Below are 18680 nucleotides of genomic sequence, written 5' to 3'. Positions count from 1 at the left end.
TTATCAGCTCACCTCAGTGAAACCGCACGTAGTGAAAATACTTCAATAAAAAATTGAAAGTTGTTCTTTTTTCCTCTTGTTTCAGCTACTGGGCCCACATGTCACATGTGAGTTGTGTCCTCCAGATGCTCTGAGCACCCTGTCGGGCCGTCTCCTTGATGCACACTCACGGCATCATGGCCAGCACCCAGGAGCGCCTGAGCCTGTCTTCCTCTCCCAGCTCCATCGGCAAAGCGTTCTGTGAGGACAAGGAGTCGGGGAGGTTCCCCGAGGAGCCCCCGGCCGCCGGCAGCCGCCCGTCCCCGGAGCTGCTGGAGGACGTGCGGGAGCGGGGCTCGCTGCCGGCCGAGCTGCTGGAGGGCGTCAGCAGCCCGGGCACGGCGGCCGTGCTGAGCAGCGTCAGCGAGGACGCCCGCGACCACTTCGAGAACAGCGTGCTGCAGCTGCGGGAGCACGACGAGCCCGAGCCGGGGCTCCCGCAGGGCACCCGCAGCCCCGGCGACGGCGACACCAACGGTGCCGGCGACGATGTGAAGGTGCAGTTCAACAGGACGGGCAGCGGCAGCGGCGGCTTCCTCGAGGGGCTCTTCGGGTGCCTGCGGCCCGTGTGGAACATCATAGGCAAGGCCTACTCCACGGACTACAAACTGCAGCAGCAAGGTGAGGGGAAGCACTCGCTGCTTTGGGTGAGGTCAGGCAAGTGAGCCTGGGCTCTTCCCCAGCTCGCCACGTTTTTGGCCGTTTTTGTCTTGTCCAGCCCTGCCACAGGTTTCCAGGGGTAAATCCTGCACTATGGAGCCAACAGCCATCACGTGTGGCAAAGGCAGCTCGTGAGGTGTCAGGATTTCTAGCTTATCAGAGTGACCCCGAGAAAAGTTCGAAAGTCTCTTTTCCCAGCCCGGCGCTTGAAGGAGTCAGGGCTCTTCATTTCTCCGTCTCAAGGTTGTTTGTTGTTTCTTATCTATAAAATTCTTTCTCCTGTCCTGCTGAGGTCCATCCAGCAGGACAGTTCCAGGCACTCTGGCTGCCCTCGGGGTGGTGTTTTGTCTTTATACTAAAAACTACATATACAATGTTTACAATTACTTTCCAATACCCATCACCTATGTTAGACAGTGAGCTTCTACTCTAAACCAATCTGTAAGTGCCAACATCACAGCAGAAGATGGAGCCCAAGAAGAAGACGGAGAAAGGCTGGACACGCCCAGTTCCCTCCATCTGGCCCCCTGAACCCCCCTACCAGAAACCCCAAAATCTACTTTTCCACCCCATGATAACTTCACTATTATTCTACCTGAACTGTTGTGGCTTGCAGATCTTCATGTAAGGTTGGTAATTTGCTCCATAGGTCATAATCAAACCCACAGGTGTTTTGGGCTCTGTGCCAGGGCTTCTGAGCCCCCTGGCAGGGGTCTTGGCCGTCCTGGACAAGCCAGAGGGATGTTCTGGGTTCCCACAGTGAGGGAGTCACAACCTGTTCAGCCCCATGGCTTGGGCCATTGTGACAAGGCCTGAATCTAAGCTGAGCATGGGGATCAGAAAGAATTGTGTTGAAGTACTTGATACAATCCCTGTGTTAATTTCTAATCCCTGTGTTAATTTTTATGCCAGATGGAAAACACTGACATAGGCACTTCCACTTCAGAACCTCCAGGTGCAGGCTGTCCCTGGTTGACCACCAAATAGCAGGAGTATTGCTTCTCTTTTAAAAAGGGTTTTATTTCTTTTCATTCAGGAGTAATTTTCCTCTTTAAAATATCATTTAGTACTTGTCTTTCCAGAAATATGTTCTTCAATATTTATACCTTTTCCATTTGGATGTGTAAGCATAAATGTGTAAGTGTATGTGAGTATAAATACATATAAAATCTGTAGCTTGATAATAAATGATGTCCCAGTTGACTGCATATATATCTATATATCTATCTCTATATATATTTTAGGGGGTACTGAAAACCAAAGAGCAGAGTATGCTCTGCTGTTGGTGTCTGATTTCTCCCTTAGCACAGGGGGAGGGAGGTGGCAGATGGGAAAGGAACAAGCTGTCATTAGAATTAAGGAGCTGAAACGGTTGAGGCTTATGGAAAATGGGAACAGCCTGGCCATCGCAGTACCATGGGGCAAAGCCTCCTTTGAGCATCCCTCAGTAATAATCAAATGGCTTTTTGGCACTGACAAATTACAAGATACAAGGTCAGAAACCTGTCTGAGTGGTTCAAATCTAAACCCCAGAGGGATAGGGAACAGCTCCTAGTATGAGGGAACAGAGCTGTTAAATAACATGTTGGATGAATTTGCCTTGAAATCAGCTTTCTAGAGTCAGTTGTTTCTAGTTCATAAGCAAGCAGGAAATGCATCTCTACATTCCAGGTGTCTCCTGAACAGCAGCTCTCTGTGCAAGGGTTTGCTTGCTTTGAAATTCTCTGGCACAGTTGGTTGTGTTTTGTTTGCATGTTGTAAATTCGGTGTGGCACATGTGGTTCAGACTATAAATAAAAACAGTGACAGAAATTCCCTGGGGAATTAAGGCTGCTGGGGTGATTGCACAAAGGGTGAACAGTTTTGGAAGGGCTGTCTGGGTGGGGAGTCTCCCTTGGGAAGGAAAAGGAGGTTCTGAGCAGTCAGATGTTATTCAGAGCAGGCATTGGGCAGTGTCTGTGTGACAGTGCTTTGGGTTGGATGCTCAGTGTTTGTAAGGGAAGCTAAAAATTTCAGAGGAAAGGCCACAGGTGCAGAGTGGCAGTGGCTACTCCCAGCAATTCTCTGTGTGTCCCACACTTGTCCCCACTGCTGTCTCTGAGCTGTCCTGTGCTGGTGTGTCCCTGTCACCTCAGAGTGGTGGCTTTGGGAGAGCTGCCCGTGGGACAGAGAGATCCCATTTCCATTGAGCAGGGCCAGCAGCTGCACTGGAGCCCACAGTGCAATCTGTGCTCTGGTGACCCACTGGGGACACTCACACACCAAACTAAAAAATGGAAGCACTAATGAATGAAAAGGAGCAGCTGAGAGCAGTGCTGGGGCTGGAGGGTGCACACAGAGCTCGTTCCTGTGCACAGGGTGTCTTGCTGCTCCCTGTGGTGGGAGCATGTTCAGAGCCACACACCCAGGGGCACTCTGCTGTTTGCTGCTGGCATCAGGCCCTTCTGAAAGGGCAGATTTGAACTGGCTACAGATGTGGTAAGGCTGAGGATTAATTGGGATCAGCTATATGTAGCTGTGTGGTTGAGCTGCATTTTCAGTGTCTTCATTGTTAGAAAGGGGAGTGAAAAGAAGATTTTAAAAAAAAATATTTTTTCTTCTGGAACTCCTCTATTGTCTTATTTTGATGACATCTGTTACCCTAATGGCAGTACTACACTTCTGTTACCCAAGGATAAACCTTTTCAAACTGCTTCTCTGCTGAAACTTGAGGATTTTGTGAGAATATTCATGTTCTCTTTTCCAGATGATCTCATTCTTGCTTCTTGCCACCAGAAAATCATCTTTGTGTGCATTTCATCAGCTACATACAAGCCAGCAGTTCACTAACTGATGTATGTGATTATTTTTATTTTTGCTGTCTTATAGCAAGAGCACAGAGGATGCATGGATTGTGTTTGTGCAAGTGCTGTGTGGCTGAGGAAATGTCTGGGGCTCTTTCAGCAGCAGGGAGAGGATTGTGGTGGCTTTTCATTTCCCTGGGAGCTGCTTTACAGCTTTGGGCTGCTGCCATGGATCTGTGCAGATGATTTTTTCCTCCCTTCTTTATGAGACAACTACTTAAAGCCTCACCCAGGAGTAATCCTTTGTGTTAGGCTGAATCAACAACAGGGGTAGGAGTCCAGTTTGGATTTGCAGCCATGTGGCCCTCCAGAACTTAAAGAGGAGGGAACGACTTTTTACAGGGGGAAGTAGTGATAGGGCAAGGGGAATGGTTTTAAACTAATAGAAGAGAGATTAAGATTAGATTAGAAAGAAATCCTTCCCTATGAGGGTGCTGAGGCCCTGGCACAGCTTTCCAGAGCAGCTGTGTCTGCCCCTGCATCCCTGGTCCAAGGCCAGGCTGGATGGGGCTTGGAGCAGCCTGGGATAGTGGGAGGTGTCCCTGCCTGCGGCAGGACGTGGAAGGGAATGGGCTTTAAGATCCCTTCCAACCCAAACCATTTTATGTTGCCTGCAGGTGCTTTGTGGTACTTTCTGCTGCTCCCTGGTGTCCCTGTCCACCTGCTTTGGCTGCCCTGCAGGCCGTTCTTTGGGACATGGTGGTGGTGTTGTGGTTGCCAAGTAGTAAAAGACATGGGTCTCATGTCCTTGAGCCCATATTGCCTGTGAAGCTTTGGCTGTGACTTGGTGAAAGAGGGAAGAGATAAGAAGAGCTTTTACATGATTCTGCATTATCTTCTTGTAGAAATTACTGCTTGAGTGTCCTTCCTGACACCCAAATGGTCAACAAGAGGGATCTGCCTGTCCTTCCCTGCAGGACACGGGCTGGGCAGAGCCTTGGTCAGCTGGGAGCTGCTCAGGCTCTGTGCTGGTTGACCAAGTGATGCCAATCACTGCTTGGTGAGGAGTCATTCCTGTGGGGAATGTTTGCTTTTATATTGTTCGGTACCAGCTGATTATCTGAGGTTTAAGTACTTGGGGTTTGACCCATAAAATCCCTCCCTCCTATGTTTTTCCAGTTGTTTACCCTGATTTCTAAAGGCTATTGGTGAGTGCTTTCTGGAAGACACACTCAGTTCTTTAATTTGCATCTACCAGTTATTTAATTGGGATTGTGGGGACTCCAGCACTTTAAAGCAAGACTTGTTTGTGTTTCCTAGAGACTCATTAGACTTCCCAGCCATTTCCTTTGGATTAAGAAGCTGTGTCCAGGAGCTGCTTTCACCTTCCCTTTCACAACTTGTGTGTTTACCATCATTGTGAGAGTTTTTGTGTCTACCTGGAGAGCAGGGTGCCTGTCAGAGGGTGCTTGTGTTGAGGGGGTCTGTGTATAAACCAGAGATGCTTCTTGTCACAGTGCCAGTGCTGGAGAGCAGCCAGTGCTGGGAAAAGCTTCCTCCAAAGAGATTGGTTCAATGGCTCAGGCTGCTCCTGTGTTTCTTCCCCATGGGAAATAGATTCTCATCATTCTACTCAAATGGTTCTTAATCACCTCAGAAACGCAAGTTCTTGTGCAATTCCTGCTGCTATTACACTGTAATTTATTTAGGGGAAGTATCCCACTGGTTTCTTAGGGCCCAGAAGAGTCTGACTACTGCACTGTGTGTTACCTATGGTTTGGCTCTTTGTTCTTCTTGATATTCCCCAAGATGTGGGATATTTCACTGTCACTACACTGAAACCTCTTTCCTGAATTGTGCCCCTGACAGTCAGGATGCAAATGGGATATGGGAGAGCATCTGTGTTCTGAAATAAACACGAGATGACTTTGCAGAAAGAACCACATGAACTTTTGCTTACTTTGCTTACAGCCTCTCTCAGCCTTTGCCATTGAAGAGAGAATATTAGAGGAAGGTGATATTACCTGATAGGGAATACTAAGAGCAAACTAGGGTTCCAAGGGGATACAGTTATCCATTAGTGCTCACAAACTGTAAATGCCTCATGGAAATGAATGTCAGTGTCCTGTACAGGAAAGACAGACTTCCCACAGGTAAGGATGGAAAGAGACTCTGGACAATGGGGAGTGGCTTCCCACTGCCAGAGGGCAGGGATAGATGGGATACTTGGGAGAAATTCTTTCCTGTGAGGGTGGGGAGGCCCTGGCACAGGGTGCCTAGGGAAGCTGTGGCTGCCCCTGCATCCCTGGAAGTGTTCAAGGCCAGGTTGGACAGGGCTTGGAGCCACCTGGGATAGTGGAAGGTGTCCCTGCCTGTGGCAGGGGGTGGGACTGGATGGGCTTTTAGATCCCTTGATCCCTTCCCCCCAGTCCATTCCATGATTCTATAAAAGAAACAGCTATTTTAGTACAACAGAATAGTTTTGATGTTGCCCATATAAAAATACTGTTCATCAACATGCACAAAAATCACCTCTATTTGCCACCTCCTTTCAGAAGTGATGCATGTGTGAATTAAATTGAAATACAGATCTTGATTTAATCATGAATGAATGAATTTTATTAATGATCTAATTATTTTCATATTTAAAATCTCTTAGTGTTTAAATGTCCAAAGATTTAAATTCCAGTTTGTGTTCAGAGCTGTGAGCAGATCCATGAGCATGGAGCCTTGTGTCTGGGAAGGAACATCTTGCTGGGGGTTGAACTCTGCCCTGCCAAGGGGGAGGGAATTTCTGCTGGGGATGAGCAATATTTTTGTTTTTAGTTCAGTGAGCAGGAGGAGTGCTGGGGTCTGGCTCTGGGGGAGAGCAGCTTTTCCATGGCCATGCCAGGGGAGCACAGGAGACAGCAGCCTCTGCCTGCCTGTCCCAGGAGTGATCCCAGAGAGAGCTTTGAACTGGGATCAGCCCACAGAGAGATGGGATATACAAGTTTCCCTTCAGTGATAACAGTATCCAGAATGAGACACTTTGGCATAATCCCAGCTGCAGCCCTGGGAACATCCCAAAGGCTCAGAATCTGGATGAGACAACCTTTGTAGTCATCTGAAACAGAGATCTGTACAGGTGTGACTTCCTTTTATTTCAGAAATCAGTGGGTTACTTGTTGGGTTTGCTGCTAAATAATTTATTCTCCAAATGTAGATCTTTATTGAATTACAGTAAATAAACAGCTGCCTGCCTTTTATCCTGCTGTTTGTGAGATTTAAGGTAATTTCAAGGTGACTGACAGGGAACAGGGCTTTCTGTTCTGATGGGTGCAGCTCTCTTGAAGCAGTTTATACAGTGTCACTGGACCTCTCCAGCACTATCCCTACAAATGTGTGTGGGTACCAAAGAGGAGGAATTGCTTAAGGTTGTTTTGCCTGTTTGACACTGATATACACGATGTTGTTGTGGGAAGGACCTATTTCTGTGCCTGCTGCTGGTGGTTGATATGCTTTGTGTTGGCTATCTTGGTGGTTGCTGCTCTGTGTTTTACAGCCTGCCACCTCTGACTTTTATTTCCTATTTTTGTTTAATTCAGGGAGTGAAAAAGACCCTCAATATTTTTAGATCACTTGTGAATGTTAAATGTTTCTTCTAATCTATGCTTTTCAATGGAGTCACTCACTTTGTTCACTGTTGGGGTAGAGGATCTCCTCCCAAAATTACCAGTCCAGGGTCCCTGGTATGGTGAATTGCTGCCTTCCAAGCTGAGTGGCTCACACCCTGCTTGGTTAGCAGGGTGGTGAAAAAGCTGGAAGGAGGGGAATGAGCAGGCTGGAGGTGGCTGGGTTGTTGGGCTGAGCACATGCAGTGTGTGCCAGGAGCAGATGTCACCTACTCCCTCCAGAAGAGCCCACCGTGTGGTGCAGGAGGTGGCAGGTGCCGCCCTGGTGTGCTCTGACAGTTTCCATATTCCTGACCTTTTCCATTATCCATTGTTTGCCCTGTGCCCAGACACGTGGGAGGTGCCGTTCGAGGAGATCTCGGAGCTGCAGTGGCTGGGCAGCGGGGCTCAGGGCGCCGTGTTCCTGGGCAAGTTCCGCGCAGAGGAGGTGGCCATCAAGAAAGTGAGGGACCAGAACGAGACGGACATCAAGCACCTGCGCAAGCTCAAGCATCCCAACATCATCGCCTTCAAGTAGGTTGTGACCCTTGTCAGGAGCTTTGCCCAGGCAAGAGCCGTTGGCTCAAGTTCTCTGGGAAGGCTTTTACAATCCTGTGTCTAGAGGACAAAGCGATGGTCACCCTTCCTGTGCAGTTGTCTGTCTGCTGCTCCTCACTGTGTGTTGTCTTTGCCAGGGGAGTTTGCACGCAGGCCCCGTGCTACTGCATCATCATGGAGTACTGTGCCCACGGGCAGCTCTACGAGGTCCTGCGGGCCGGCAGGAAGGTCACCCCGCGGCTGCTGGTGGACTGGTCCACGGGGATTGCCAGCGGCATGAACTACCTGCACCTCCACAAAATCATCCATCGAGACCTCAAGTCGCCAAAGTGAGTCTCAGCTGCTTAAACATCCCTTAGTTTGGGTTCCTCAAGTCACCAAAGTTAAACATCCCCCAGTTGTGGTTCTTCAGGTCATCAAAGTGAGTCTCAGCTGCTTAAACATCCCTCGGTTGGGGCTATTTTTTCCTTTTCTTGAGAAATAGTTTAAAGTTTGGTCAAAAGGCTCTACTATTTTTTGCCCCATGTTGACTCAAAACTAATGAGAGTGAAACTATTGCAACTTGTTGGCACTTAACAAGAGTGGAAATTTTACTGGTATGTTCCATGATAAATAGCAGTCAGGAGATATTTAATGATCTGATGATATCTGGTCTTTCCAAAAAGTGGGATATTCTGTTGCCTCCTGCCTTTTTAGTTTTCCATCTTATTCTCCTATTATTTCCCTGGTTTTCTGGAATGTGTCTTCCTCGTTTCTCTGTTGCTTTCTGACTAAAATGTTCTGGCTTCTTTATATTCTTATTCCCTAGATGTTTATTACTTCTTTAGTCTGTGACAGTGCATTAAGATAATGCTTTTAGATGATTTGCAGCACAGTTTAAGGTACAGCTTTGCCTCTGGATCCTCAGTTACTTGTTAATTTGCAGTTTTATTGAGATTGATTTTTGACTCGTAGCATTAAGAAATGCATTTAAGGCACAAAACACAACCACCCAAAAGAGAGTGAGAGCTTTTATTGGGGAAAATACAAAATATTTTCTTTTTTACTGCACTTGTGAGCAGTGTGGCCTCATCAACAGGCTGTGTTGGTTAAGAAGGGATTTACTTCAGTGGCTGTTGTGGTGCAAGAAAAATCACAAAGTAGTGATGACTTATTTTTTTTCCCTTTTTCCAGTGTTTTGGTTACACACACAGATGCAGTAAAGATTTCAGATTTTGGTACATCTAAAGAGCTCAGTGACAAGAGTACCAAAATGTCCTTTGCGGGGACAGTGGCGTGGATGGCCCCGGAGGTGATACGGAACGAGCCCGTCTCTGAGAAGGTGGACATCTGGTGAGTGGTGTTCATGGTCATGTACCTTCACCTTCTCTTCAGTCCCTTGGTTTCCCAGCACTTTCCATGTCCTTTCCTCATCCTGTGCCTGAGCATGGTTTGCTCTGTGGTGGGCTGTTCATTTCTCCTTCTGCCTGGTGCCCTGAGCTTTGGTGGGCTCTCATGGAAAGGGAAATGACACAGGTTCCAGCTAAGGCTCAGTGCAGTTTGTGTCTTGCAGGAAGCAAATGCAGAAATTCTTTTCTGTGTCTTTATCCAGCCCAGAGCTTTCTCCTAGTGCTGTGCTCAGGGCCCCCTCAGCAGCCTCCACAGCCAGGGTGGTTTTTCCATCGCTTCTGGTCCTCTTCAGGGCCACTCTGGAGCTGTGGGGAGGCCCCTCTCTGCTCCCCACCCCTTGTGCTTCCTGCACACCAGGCTGGTTGTTGTGTGGGCAGCCTCAGGATTACAGTCCAGTGAATCCAATCCCAGATCCAAGAGGGAGGAAGCAGGATAGATTGTAAGAGTTCTGGAGCTTGTTTCCATCGATGTGGAACGTGCTTTGTGTCCAAATGAACACAAGGAATGGTTCAGTCTCCGTGCTATTAAAAATGCTTGAGAGGGCTTGGCCTTGGAGTTCCTTTGGGAAGCCTCTCCACAGGTTTCAGAGCCCTCAAGGGATCTGCATCTCCATTCCTGCCTCATTATTTCTGCATATTAAATGTCAGCAGCCAGGACAAATGCCCTTCTCCCTGCTTTACAGCCAGGAGGGATTTTGCTTCCTGTGGTTTTTCAGCTTCAGTTGCTGTCCCTTCCCTGGCAGGGCAGGGAGCTGCTGGACAAAGCTGTGGGTGGTCCAGGGTGCAGTGGAGTCAGGAGCTGCTGCTGGAGTTCTAGCTCAGGCCTGGGCTTGACCTGAAGGGCAAGATTTCCTGCAGGGCAGGTGATGGTGCAGCTGCTCTTGTGCCCACGGTGTCCTGTGTGTTTATTTTGGATGTCCAGGTCACAGCACAGCCAGCTCCTCTGGGAGGAGCACTTGGGTAGTTCTGGAAAGAAAATATACCCTGCATTTGTCTGCTGAACCCCTTTCTTTGAATCACAGGATTGTGAGGACAAGTGGTGCTGGATTTCTACCTTCGGCTTTCTGTCCTTTAGAGTGGTTTCTGTTCAGGAATATTTCACAGAACATCCTGTCCAATAAAACCTTTGCTCCTTCCCTCAGTGACGTGGAGATGTTGCTCTTTGGTGCAGTTCCTTTGGAGTTCACAACAGTGGTGATTGCTCAGACTCTCCCTTGTCATCCTCCTTCAAGATGAATAAAAATGATGTTCATGAATGCTGCCAACAAATGAGAACAGTTCCTGAGCTGCTTATATGTCTGCTCTCTCTCATCTCTAACAGCATGCAGAAAAATAAATCTATAATCTTATCAGGAGTCTTGGAAGTCCTTTCTCAGTTCTTAGTCATAACAAATATGAAACCAGATGAGCTTTCCCTGGTAGTTTGTCCAGCCTCCTGGATCCCTGCTTTCCTAGAGCTCACAGAAAAGGATTTTTAGGCAAGATATATTCAAATTCTGCTTGTTTGTTGCTTTGTTTTTTTATACATGATTTGAAACCCATGGGCTTTGAAAGTGCAGTGTTTTTCACATGAAGTTATTTCCTGACTGGTGGTCGTTCAGACCTGGTAGTTTGTCCCTTAGAAGTTCTGTACTTAATAAAAGCACTGGATATTGGTACAAGCCAGAAACATCCTTCTCACCTTTCACCTGGCTCTAGTCTGCAGCTTGGCAGGGTTGGTGTCCCACAGAGGAGTGGGACACAGTGAGCTGGCACATCTGGCTTGGAAATAGGGATGGTGGTGCCTCACCTGTATCACAGCCCCGTTGTTGATGTGCAGTAACAGTGGTGATGGTTCTCAGCAGCATTTTGTTTATCTCTGTATTGACTGGTTTGGTGTTTCTTTGATGTTTTATTGGGTGATGATTGTATACAAAACAAATATTTGCTGTTAAAAATTAAGGTTTTGGTTCTTTCTGGTACCTTCACTAAGGAAGAGAAGCAAAGTGAGTTTTCTTAACTACATCTTTCAGTTCTTGTGGGAGATTGTTTCCCTGAGTTCTCTTAAATTTTTTTTTTTGCTTAATCCTTCCTTTCTTCAGAACAAAAGGAATATCAGATGAGACTTCATGTGCTTTTGGTACTGACAGTTATGCAAGTAGCATTTGTTTCCTAATTTCTGTGTTGCAGTAGTTGTAGTGCTGAATCTCAGACCTTGACACTTTTACCTGGGACTACAGGTAACAGCAGAGGGAGCCTTTGGTTAGGGAAAAGAAAACAAAACCAGTTAAATGAAATGTAAAAAAGCCACAAAACCTTTGTTGTGTTGTCTCTGTAAGACACTTGTCAGTCTGTGCAGTAGTCAATCATCTGTTCTTACCAGCAAGAACAGTCCAAAGTCTATATGAGAGTAGACTTTGGAGTCTTTTAATTTAAGAGGAACAAGACTTAATCTGTACAGAAAATGTGCTTTCAGGGTCTTTAAAATCTCACAAAGAAGCAGGAAAGGATGGGTGGAAACCAGTGTGGTTTTGTGCTGAAGCAGAGGAGTTACCTGGTGTGCTAAAAACCACTGTTGCACCCACTTGCAGTTTTGGACCAGACATCCCTATTTCCCTGTTTTGCCCAACAAACTGTTTTTTTCAAGCTCCAGGTGTTTCTGTTAACAGCTGCTGTGTGAACTCAATTTATCCTGGTTTATTTCTTCATCAGGTCATTTGGGGTGGTTTTGTGGGAGCTGCTCACAGGAGAGATTCCCTACAAGGATGTGGACTCTTCAGCCATCATTTGGGGAGTGGGCAGTAACAGCCTCCACCTTCCTGTCCCTTCCACCTGCCCAGATGGCTTCAAAATCCTCATGAAGCAAACCTGGTAAGAGCCTGAACCCCACACAGCACAGACCTCCCAGCAAAAACCCAGGAAAGTCAGGGTGGGAGTATGGAGCCCAGAGCAGAGGACTCTGAAATACTCTCACACTTGTCCTGGGAGAGTTTTAACATTCTGGATTCTGCTTCCTCGTGGCAGCAGGCCTGGATGCCAAGACATCTTCAGGAGCCTTCCCAGAGGGTGTTGCTCTGCTGTAGCAAAGTGGGGGATAAAAGGTGGCTCTGTGGGAAGACAAAAGGAGCTGGAAGTAGGGGTAAAATTCCTTGAGGCCACATCCAGAGTGAAGGGATCTGATTTTTTCACTCAGAAAACCCCTTGTGAGCAACTGACTTCTGGACTAGACAAAGAGAAATACGAGCTTTCCTTCTGGAACACAGATTTTCCAGGTTCAGATATAGAAAATGCTTTCAGTTTCCTCCATGTTCCAGATTGGATATTCTTTGTCTTGGGTTTCACACTGAGGCTTTGTCTTTGTAATTATATCTTGACACAGTGTAAAGGGTCTTCCAGCATTTTTTCCACTCCATGGGTTTTACCAGCCATCCTCCCCATGGCACAAAGGGGACACCAGGCCAGAGCACGTGTGGATTTCTCCCAGTGGCTGTTTACCCTGAGCTGCAGCAGTGGGGCTGTGGCAGCTCGGTACAACTGAGTACCTACAAACACTTGTATCCCCACCTAGTGGAAGGAGGTGGTTGGTAGGGGAGAGGAGGCTCAAGAAGCTGCTCTTGCCCTGTGCAAGGTGGATTCTGTGCTGAAACTCAAGTGCTGGTCCTTTTTCTCAAAAATCCAAACGTTTTTGTACTTTTCTGTGATCTTTCACTCTGTACTCTCATTTTCTGGTTTTAAACATTTGCACCTCTTTTGTTTCTTCAGAATGGTCCATCACAAACCACCTCTAGCATAATTAAATTGTATTCAGCAAAAGAGAAAACCAGAAAAGCTCCTTTGCTCTAACCTGTCAGCTGCTTGGTTCAGAGAATAGGATCTCGTGAGACCCTTTCAGAAGGGCAGGAGAGGCTGGCAGTGCCCATCCCTCCCCCCAGAAGGGCAGGAGAGTCTGGCAGTGCCCATCCCTCCCCCCAGAAGGACAGGAGAGGCTGGCAGTGCCCATCCCTCACCTCACTCTTGGCTGTTTCTGTTTTGTTTCAGGCAGAGCAAGCCCCGGAACCGTCCGTCCTTCCGGCAGACGCTGATGCACCTGGACATCGCCTCTGCTGATGTGCTGGCTACTCCTCAGGAAACCTACTTCAAATCCCAGGTAACTGGGGAAAGGCTGTAGCCTGTGAGTACTGGAATTAGCTCCAAGGATCTGATTCTGGAGGGTGCACTGAGTAGAGAAATTCTGGATCCATGATTTCAGTTTGAATCTTGGGGAGGAGCAACCTGATGGGTGTTTGGAAATCTTTTATCCAAACTTTCCCATGCTGAGATTTCTGCTGCAGGGCTTCAAGGGGCAAATAGACTCTCACTCTAGACAGGCATCATCATGGGGCTTTCAAAATCATGAACCTTTCTACTTATTTTCACTGCCAAAAGTAAAGAAAATCTTCTCTTAGAAGAAAAAGAACTCTAGGAATTAAAAAAATATTTCTTAGAAAATGTAGATATGTTGTAAATTCTCTGTTTGAAGCACAGAATTGTAAATACCATTTGAAAATGCTGGCACTAAATGTGCTGTGGTGTTGTTACCCAAAATAATTCAGCTAACAAAAATACATTCTCAACCCAAAGCTGTAATTTTCTGCAGACACAAACAACATTGCCCAGGAATTTTTTGTGATACACCTACAGATCCCAATTCTTTGTAAATAGCTAAAGGTAAATTGCTTTCCTAGGCTGAATGGAGAGAAGAAGTGAAGAAACATTTTGAGAAAATTAAAAGTGAAGGAACTTGTATCCACCGGCTGGATGAAGAATTGATTCGCCGTCGAAGAGAAGAGTTGAGGTCTGTTCAGTCTTTTGTGTGTACTGTTTGCTTTTCCTATCCAGCCTTCCCTTCCCAGCTAAAGGAGCCCTCAGCTTCTTCTCACAGGGCCTCCTGCTCCAGCCCCTGACTCTTTTTATTCTCCTCTTGTACTGAGGTTCCCAAAACAGGACCCAGTATTCCTGGTGGTTCAGGCAGCCAAAATTCCTTGTGAACCTGGAAACCAAAATTGCCATGGGCCTGGCCTAGGCCATGAGCACTTGGCTCATGGAATCTGGAGAGACGCAGTGGGAGCTGCTGCTGTTCTTGGGCAGTCTCAACAGTTTGCTCCAGAGAGGGTGGCAAAGGCTTGTGTGTTTCCCAGGGAATATTTCTGCCTGAGAATTGGTGTTTGTGATAACAACACTGAAGCAGAGACATCCATCTCAGTGGGAGATCCATCCTGAGGTTGGCTATGAGCTTTCTCTGCCCTGATACTTTCTTTGGGTTAGTTATTACAGAGAAGTGAACATACTTCATATAAACAGCCCACTGAAATGCATTTTGATTATACCAGCTTAAAAATGAAAGCAGAGGGTTTATTTAAAGAAGGGAAATTGTATCCTGTGATACAAATTTGCAAATACAGTAGACAGGAAACATAAAACTCTAAGATCCTCAGGGAGCTTTGGATGGCCATGTATTTCAGCTGTACTGGAGCTTGGTGGACACCCTGCTGTTAATGAAATACAGACACATGACTTCTTTCCTGTTTCTGTAGAGGCTGGTTTAGCCTCTTCTTTGTGCAAACAGGCTGATCAGGGTTTGGCCAGAGGGCTCCTGGGTGTGTGTGATGCATTTGCAGCTCTTCTGGGAGAAGAAGTGTTGCCACACTTTCAAGGCTGTTAAACACTTTCTAAACCATACCATGATTTATTACTGTGTCAGGCTCTTAATCAGTCATCATTCACTGTCAGCTGTATCTGGGATTCAGTGCAGTACAGCTGGCAAATTTGACTTTTAAAAGGCCTTTTCCTAAAGCACCTGTACTTTTCCTCATTCTCTTCTCTTGGTCCCTGGAAGTCAGGCTGGACTAAAGCCTTTTGTGCCTTTCAGACATGCGTTGGATATCCGTGAGCACTACGAGAGGAAGCTGGAGCGAGCCAATAACCTGTACATGGAGCTCAGCGCTATCATGCTGCAGCTGGAGGTGCGGGAGAAGGAGCTCATCAAGTACGTGTCTGGGCATGGTGATGTGAGCAGTCTGCACACAGCAGAGCACAAACAGCCCTTCATTTCTAAACTGGATTGCAGATTTAGTGTCCCCTGACTAACCACAAAAGTTAGGGACCTCTCCCTGCTCACCAGCAATTCCCTTTGTAGTGAATTCCTTCAGACCACTGTCAGTGGTTACTGACTTGGAGAAAGGCACCTTCCCATTTGGTGCTGTCATCCTTTGGCCCATGCATGAAGGGAATGGCAGTGCTGCTCCTCGACTGTGTGCCAGGGCCTTGTGCCTGCTACCTGATTTAGAAGGAATTTAGAAGGAGTTTAGAAGTGTCTGTGTGCTTTCCCAGCAGAGCAATGGGATATGTAACGTGTTCCCTGCAGAGCCAGTTCCTGTCCAGCGGGAGCAGCAAATGGAGGGAGACACAACTGATGTGGTTTTCTTTTTTTTTCTTTTCCTGATGTTTCAGGAGGGAACAAGCAGTGGAAAAGAAGTACCCTGGAACTTACAAACGCCACCCAGTCAGACCAATCATCCACCCCAACACAGTGGAGAAGTTGATGAAGAGGAAAGGGGTCTCCCATAAACCAGGCAGCCAGACCAAACGGTGAGAAGTAACAACCCAGTCCTGTGCCAGAGCCAGTGGTAGATCCCCACTGGGCAGTTCCTTCCCTTTGAGCCTGATGAAATGCAGGGTGGGACAAAGGGGTTTCACACTTAAGCCTGGTCTGATCCTCAGAACCATAATTATTTAATGATCTTAAGGTGAAGGGGATGAATCCTGCCATCCCTGCCACCTGGGCAGCTCTCTGGAACCACGAAATCACAGTATGTCTTGGTTGAATGAATTAATTGTTGGTCCATGTGATTTTTGAGCAGGTGATGATGCTTGGACAGGAGGTATCTCTTGTGTTTTCTCAAATTCCTAGCTGTCCAAGATCGTCCTTGACTTGGATGGGAATAAGCAGGGCAAGGGATTGTAGAAATCAGGCAGGCCTCAGGAAGGATGGATTCATTGTTGAGGAATTAATTTGGGATTTGAGATTTGGGAATTCATGCTGTCCTTTCAGTTTTATCTCATTTGCATGACTTTTAGATAGGGAGATTTTTTTTTTCTAAAAGAGTTGTCTTAGTCTTTACTTTTTTGGGGATTTCCAGGAGTTAGTCCTGATTACAAGTGAATAATCACTTCTGAATTAATATCCCCACATGGCTCTTAGATGAGCAGCCTGATCACCGCCATTGTACATGCACAGAGTGAGAGCCATGCTCTACCCCAGGGTCCTGAGAGGGAGCTATTTTGGGAGAGAACATCAAAATAAGAGTGGAAAAGGAGAGTGTGTGACAGCTATTGGAAAAACAGCAAGACAAGAGTGTAGAGCAGGATGGGCTGAATGGAGAGGATGTTGAGTGGAGAGAATCATAGGGACCAAAATGCAGGAGTCAAGCAGCTGAAGGGGAGGGCAGCCTGTAGATTTTAGGAAGCAGAGAGTGCTTTTGGCTCCAGCTGCCTCTTCCCACCTGGCTCTGGGCTGGTGTCACTTCTTTGTTTGTGGCTTGACATGTAACTTCTCCTTGTCTCCCAGGCCAGATCTACTGAAGTCAGAGGGCATACCCAGCACAGAAGCAGCATCCAATGGCTCCCCAGTCTCAGGAAGTCCCAAGATGTCAACCCTGAGTGGCAAAAGCCGGTACCGCAGCAAGCCCCGGCACCGCCGGGGGAACAGCAAAGGCAGCTACAATGAATTTGCAGGGATTTTGAAAAACCAGCCAGCGCAGGATGATGCCCCCCAGCCCGGCCCTCCCCACGCCCCCGCAGCGCCGCAGCAGCCCGGGCACAGTCCCCACGGGCAGCACTCGCGGCTGCACGCCCACGGGCAGGACATCGCCACCTGCGCCAACAACCTGCGCTACTTCGGCCCCGCGGCCGCGCTGCGCAGCCCCCTCAGCAACCACGCGCAGCGCCGCGTCTCCGGCTCCAGCCCCGACCTCATCTCCACCGCCATGGAGGCCGACTGCCGCCGCGGCCGGGACAGCAGGGACAGCACGGCCGAGCGCTGGGAGTGCTGCCAGGCGGATCCCTACGACCCCTGCCTGCAGTGCAGGGATGAGGACAGTGGCCAGGCACAGATGGCGGCTGTGGAGCCAGGCGGGAGCCGCCCCCAGTCCCCCGCGTCCCTCTACGAGAGCGCGCAGTTCATGGAGAAGCTGGAGGAGCAGGGCACGGCAGTGTCCGCCCTGGGCACTCCCCAGCACTTGGCTTCCTCAGGGCTGCCCTGCAAAGCGAGATCCCTCCAAAAGGTGAGGACGGACCACTGGCGTTTGAAGATGTGGTTTTGGTAGGGCCTGGTTCTGTTATGTGCACTTTCGCCAATTGGTTTGAGTTGCAGCTTGTTCTACTCAGTTTTTTATGTTGAAAGAGTCTCAAAAAGCTTTAAAGCCTTTCTCCAAATGAAGGGATAAATGCATTCTTTAAATTGTTCTGTAATATCATGTGAGAGTTTGTTTGAGAATCTGTGGTGCTGCTATGTCTCGAGGCAAAGATTCAACATTTCCCATGGTCTTGAAGACATCCCTTTTGCTGCACCTGTCAGAAATTGCCCCCCTACACTAAAAGTTATAGTTCTCCTGTATTTTGTGAAGATTTTGCAAGAGTAAAAAGGAGATTATGACACAGTTGTACAGAAGCAGCTCTTTGTTCTTCCTGCTTCCATCCAGGTGGTGAGAGAAGTAAGAACCAGTTTGAGTTTAAAGGGCAGGAAATCTGAGCCTGGCTGGAAAAGTCAAGAAAAATAATGTAGTTACTAGACCAAGCGTGTGGTTTGGCCTCAGCATGATGGGACTAGGACCTTGTTAGACAAGGGGATGGGATGAGATAAAGGCTTAATCTGAATGAGGGGCTGACAGGTTGGATAGGATAGAAGGAGGCTGTAAAGAAACAACAGTGTGGGGGTAGATTTGGATGGGAGAAGGAGAATAAAAGGCTCTGTGTTCACTGAGTATGAAACAAATCCCAGGTTCTCCTAGTTGGGGAAACCCATTGGCAAAGGCTGTGTCATCCTCCATCCTGCTCTATTGATGTGCTGTGGTAGAAGAGGATAAAGCCAAGAGTGCCAAATCAGCTCCATAATTTATGTGGGTTTCCATGTGATACTCATTATTTGATTTGCTTCAGTGAGAATCTGGAACATTCTGTACTCCATACCTGCTGAAATACTCCAGTGTATTTCCCAGTCAGTCACTCCAGATTTGGGAATAGCAGCCTTGAGACTGTCTGAAACAGCCTCCTAGTTGGCAATGTCTGAGTCAGTGTTCCTGACACACAGGCTGTTTTCTGGTCTGGATTCTTGCAGCCTGTGGATTTTGCACTGTTTTGCAGTGGCTTTTTCCTGAAGGACCAAGGGGTCAGATATGTTTGAACTTCCCAAAACATGACACCCTTTTTGTCCTTGTTTTCTGCCAGAGTGGGGATGAGTCATCAGAAGAGGAGGAGGGCGAAGTTGACAGTGAAGTGGAGTTTCCTCGTAGACAAAGGTAAAAGGTGAATTCACTCTAATCTCTCTTTGGTGGGACAAAACTGAGGAGAACTCTCAAAGCACC

General features: G+C 47.6%; 1 protein-coding gene across 2 annotated transcripts in view; it reads left to right on the top strand.

The window, feature by feature from the left end:
- Window positions 1–18680, top strand: part of MAP3K13 (mitogen-activated protein kinase kinase kinase 13) — a 69437-nt gene that overhangs the window by 46797 nt on the left and 3960 nt on the right. For both annotated transcript variants that reach the window (XM_066556247.1, XM_066556248.1), the window contains 11 exons: window positions 86–660; window positions 7486–7669; window positions 7831–8022; window positions 8867–9025; window positions 11773–11931; window positions 13099–13207; window positions 13785–13894; window positions 14969–15085; window positions 15550–15687; window positions 16667–17381; window positions 18544–18614. In XM_066556247.1, the coding sequence (XP_066412344.1) occupies window positions 159–660; window positions 7486–7669; window positions 7831–8022; window positions 8867–9025; window positions 11773–11931; window positions 13099–13207; window positions 13785–13894; window positions 14969–15085; window positions 15550–15687; window positions 16667–17381; window positions 18544–18614 (2456 nt within the window). In that variant the 5' untranslated portion in view covers window positions 86–158. The remainder of the gene's footprint in view (window positions 1–85; window positions 661–7485; window positions 7670–7830; window positions 8023–8866; window positions 9026–11772; window positions 11932–13098; window positions 13208–13784; window positions 13895–14968; window positions 15086–15549; window positions 15688–16666; window positions 17382–18543; window positions 18615–18680) is intronic.

The sequence above is a fragment of the Molothrus aeneus genome, chromosome 10, assembly GCF_037042795.1.
Source record: "Molothrus aeneus isolate 106 chromosome 10, BPBGC_Maene_1.0, whole genome shotgun sequence".
In the NCBI taxonomy this organism is placed as follows: Eukaryota; Metazoa; Chordata; class Aves; order Passeriformes; family Icteridae; genus Molothrus; species Molothrus aeneus.
The sequence above is the reverse complement of the archived record's forward strand: the minus strand, read 5'-3'. Positions and strand labels throughout refer to the sequence as shown.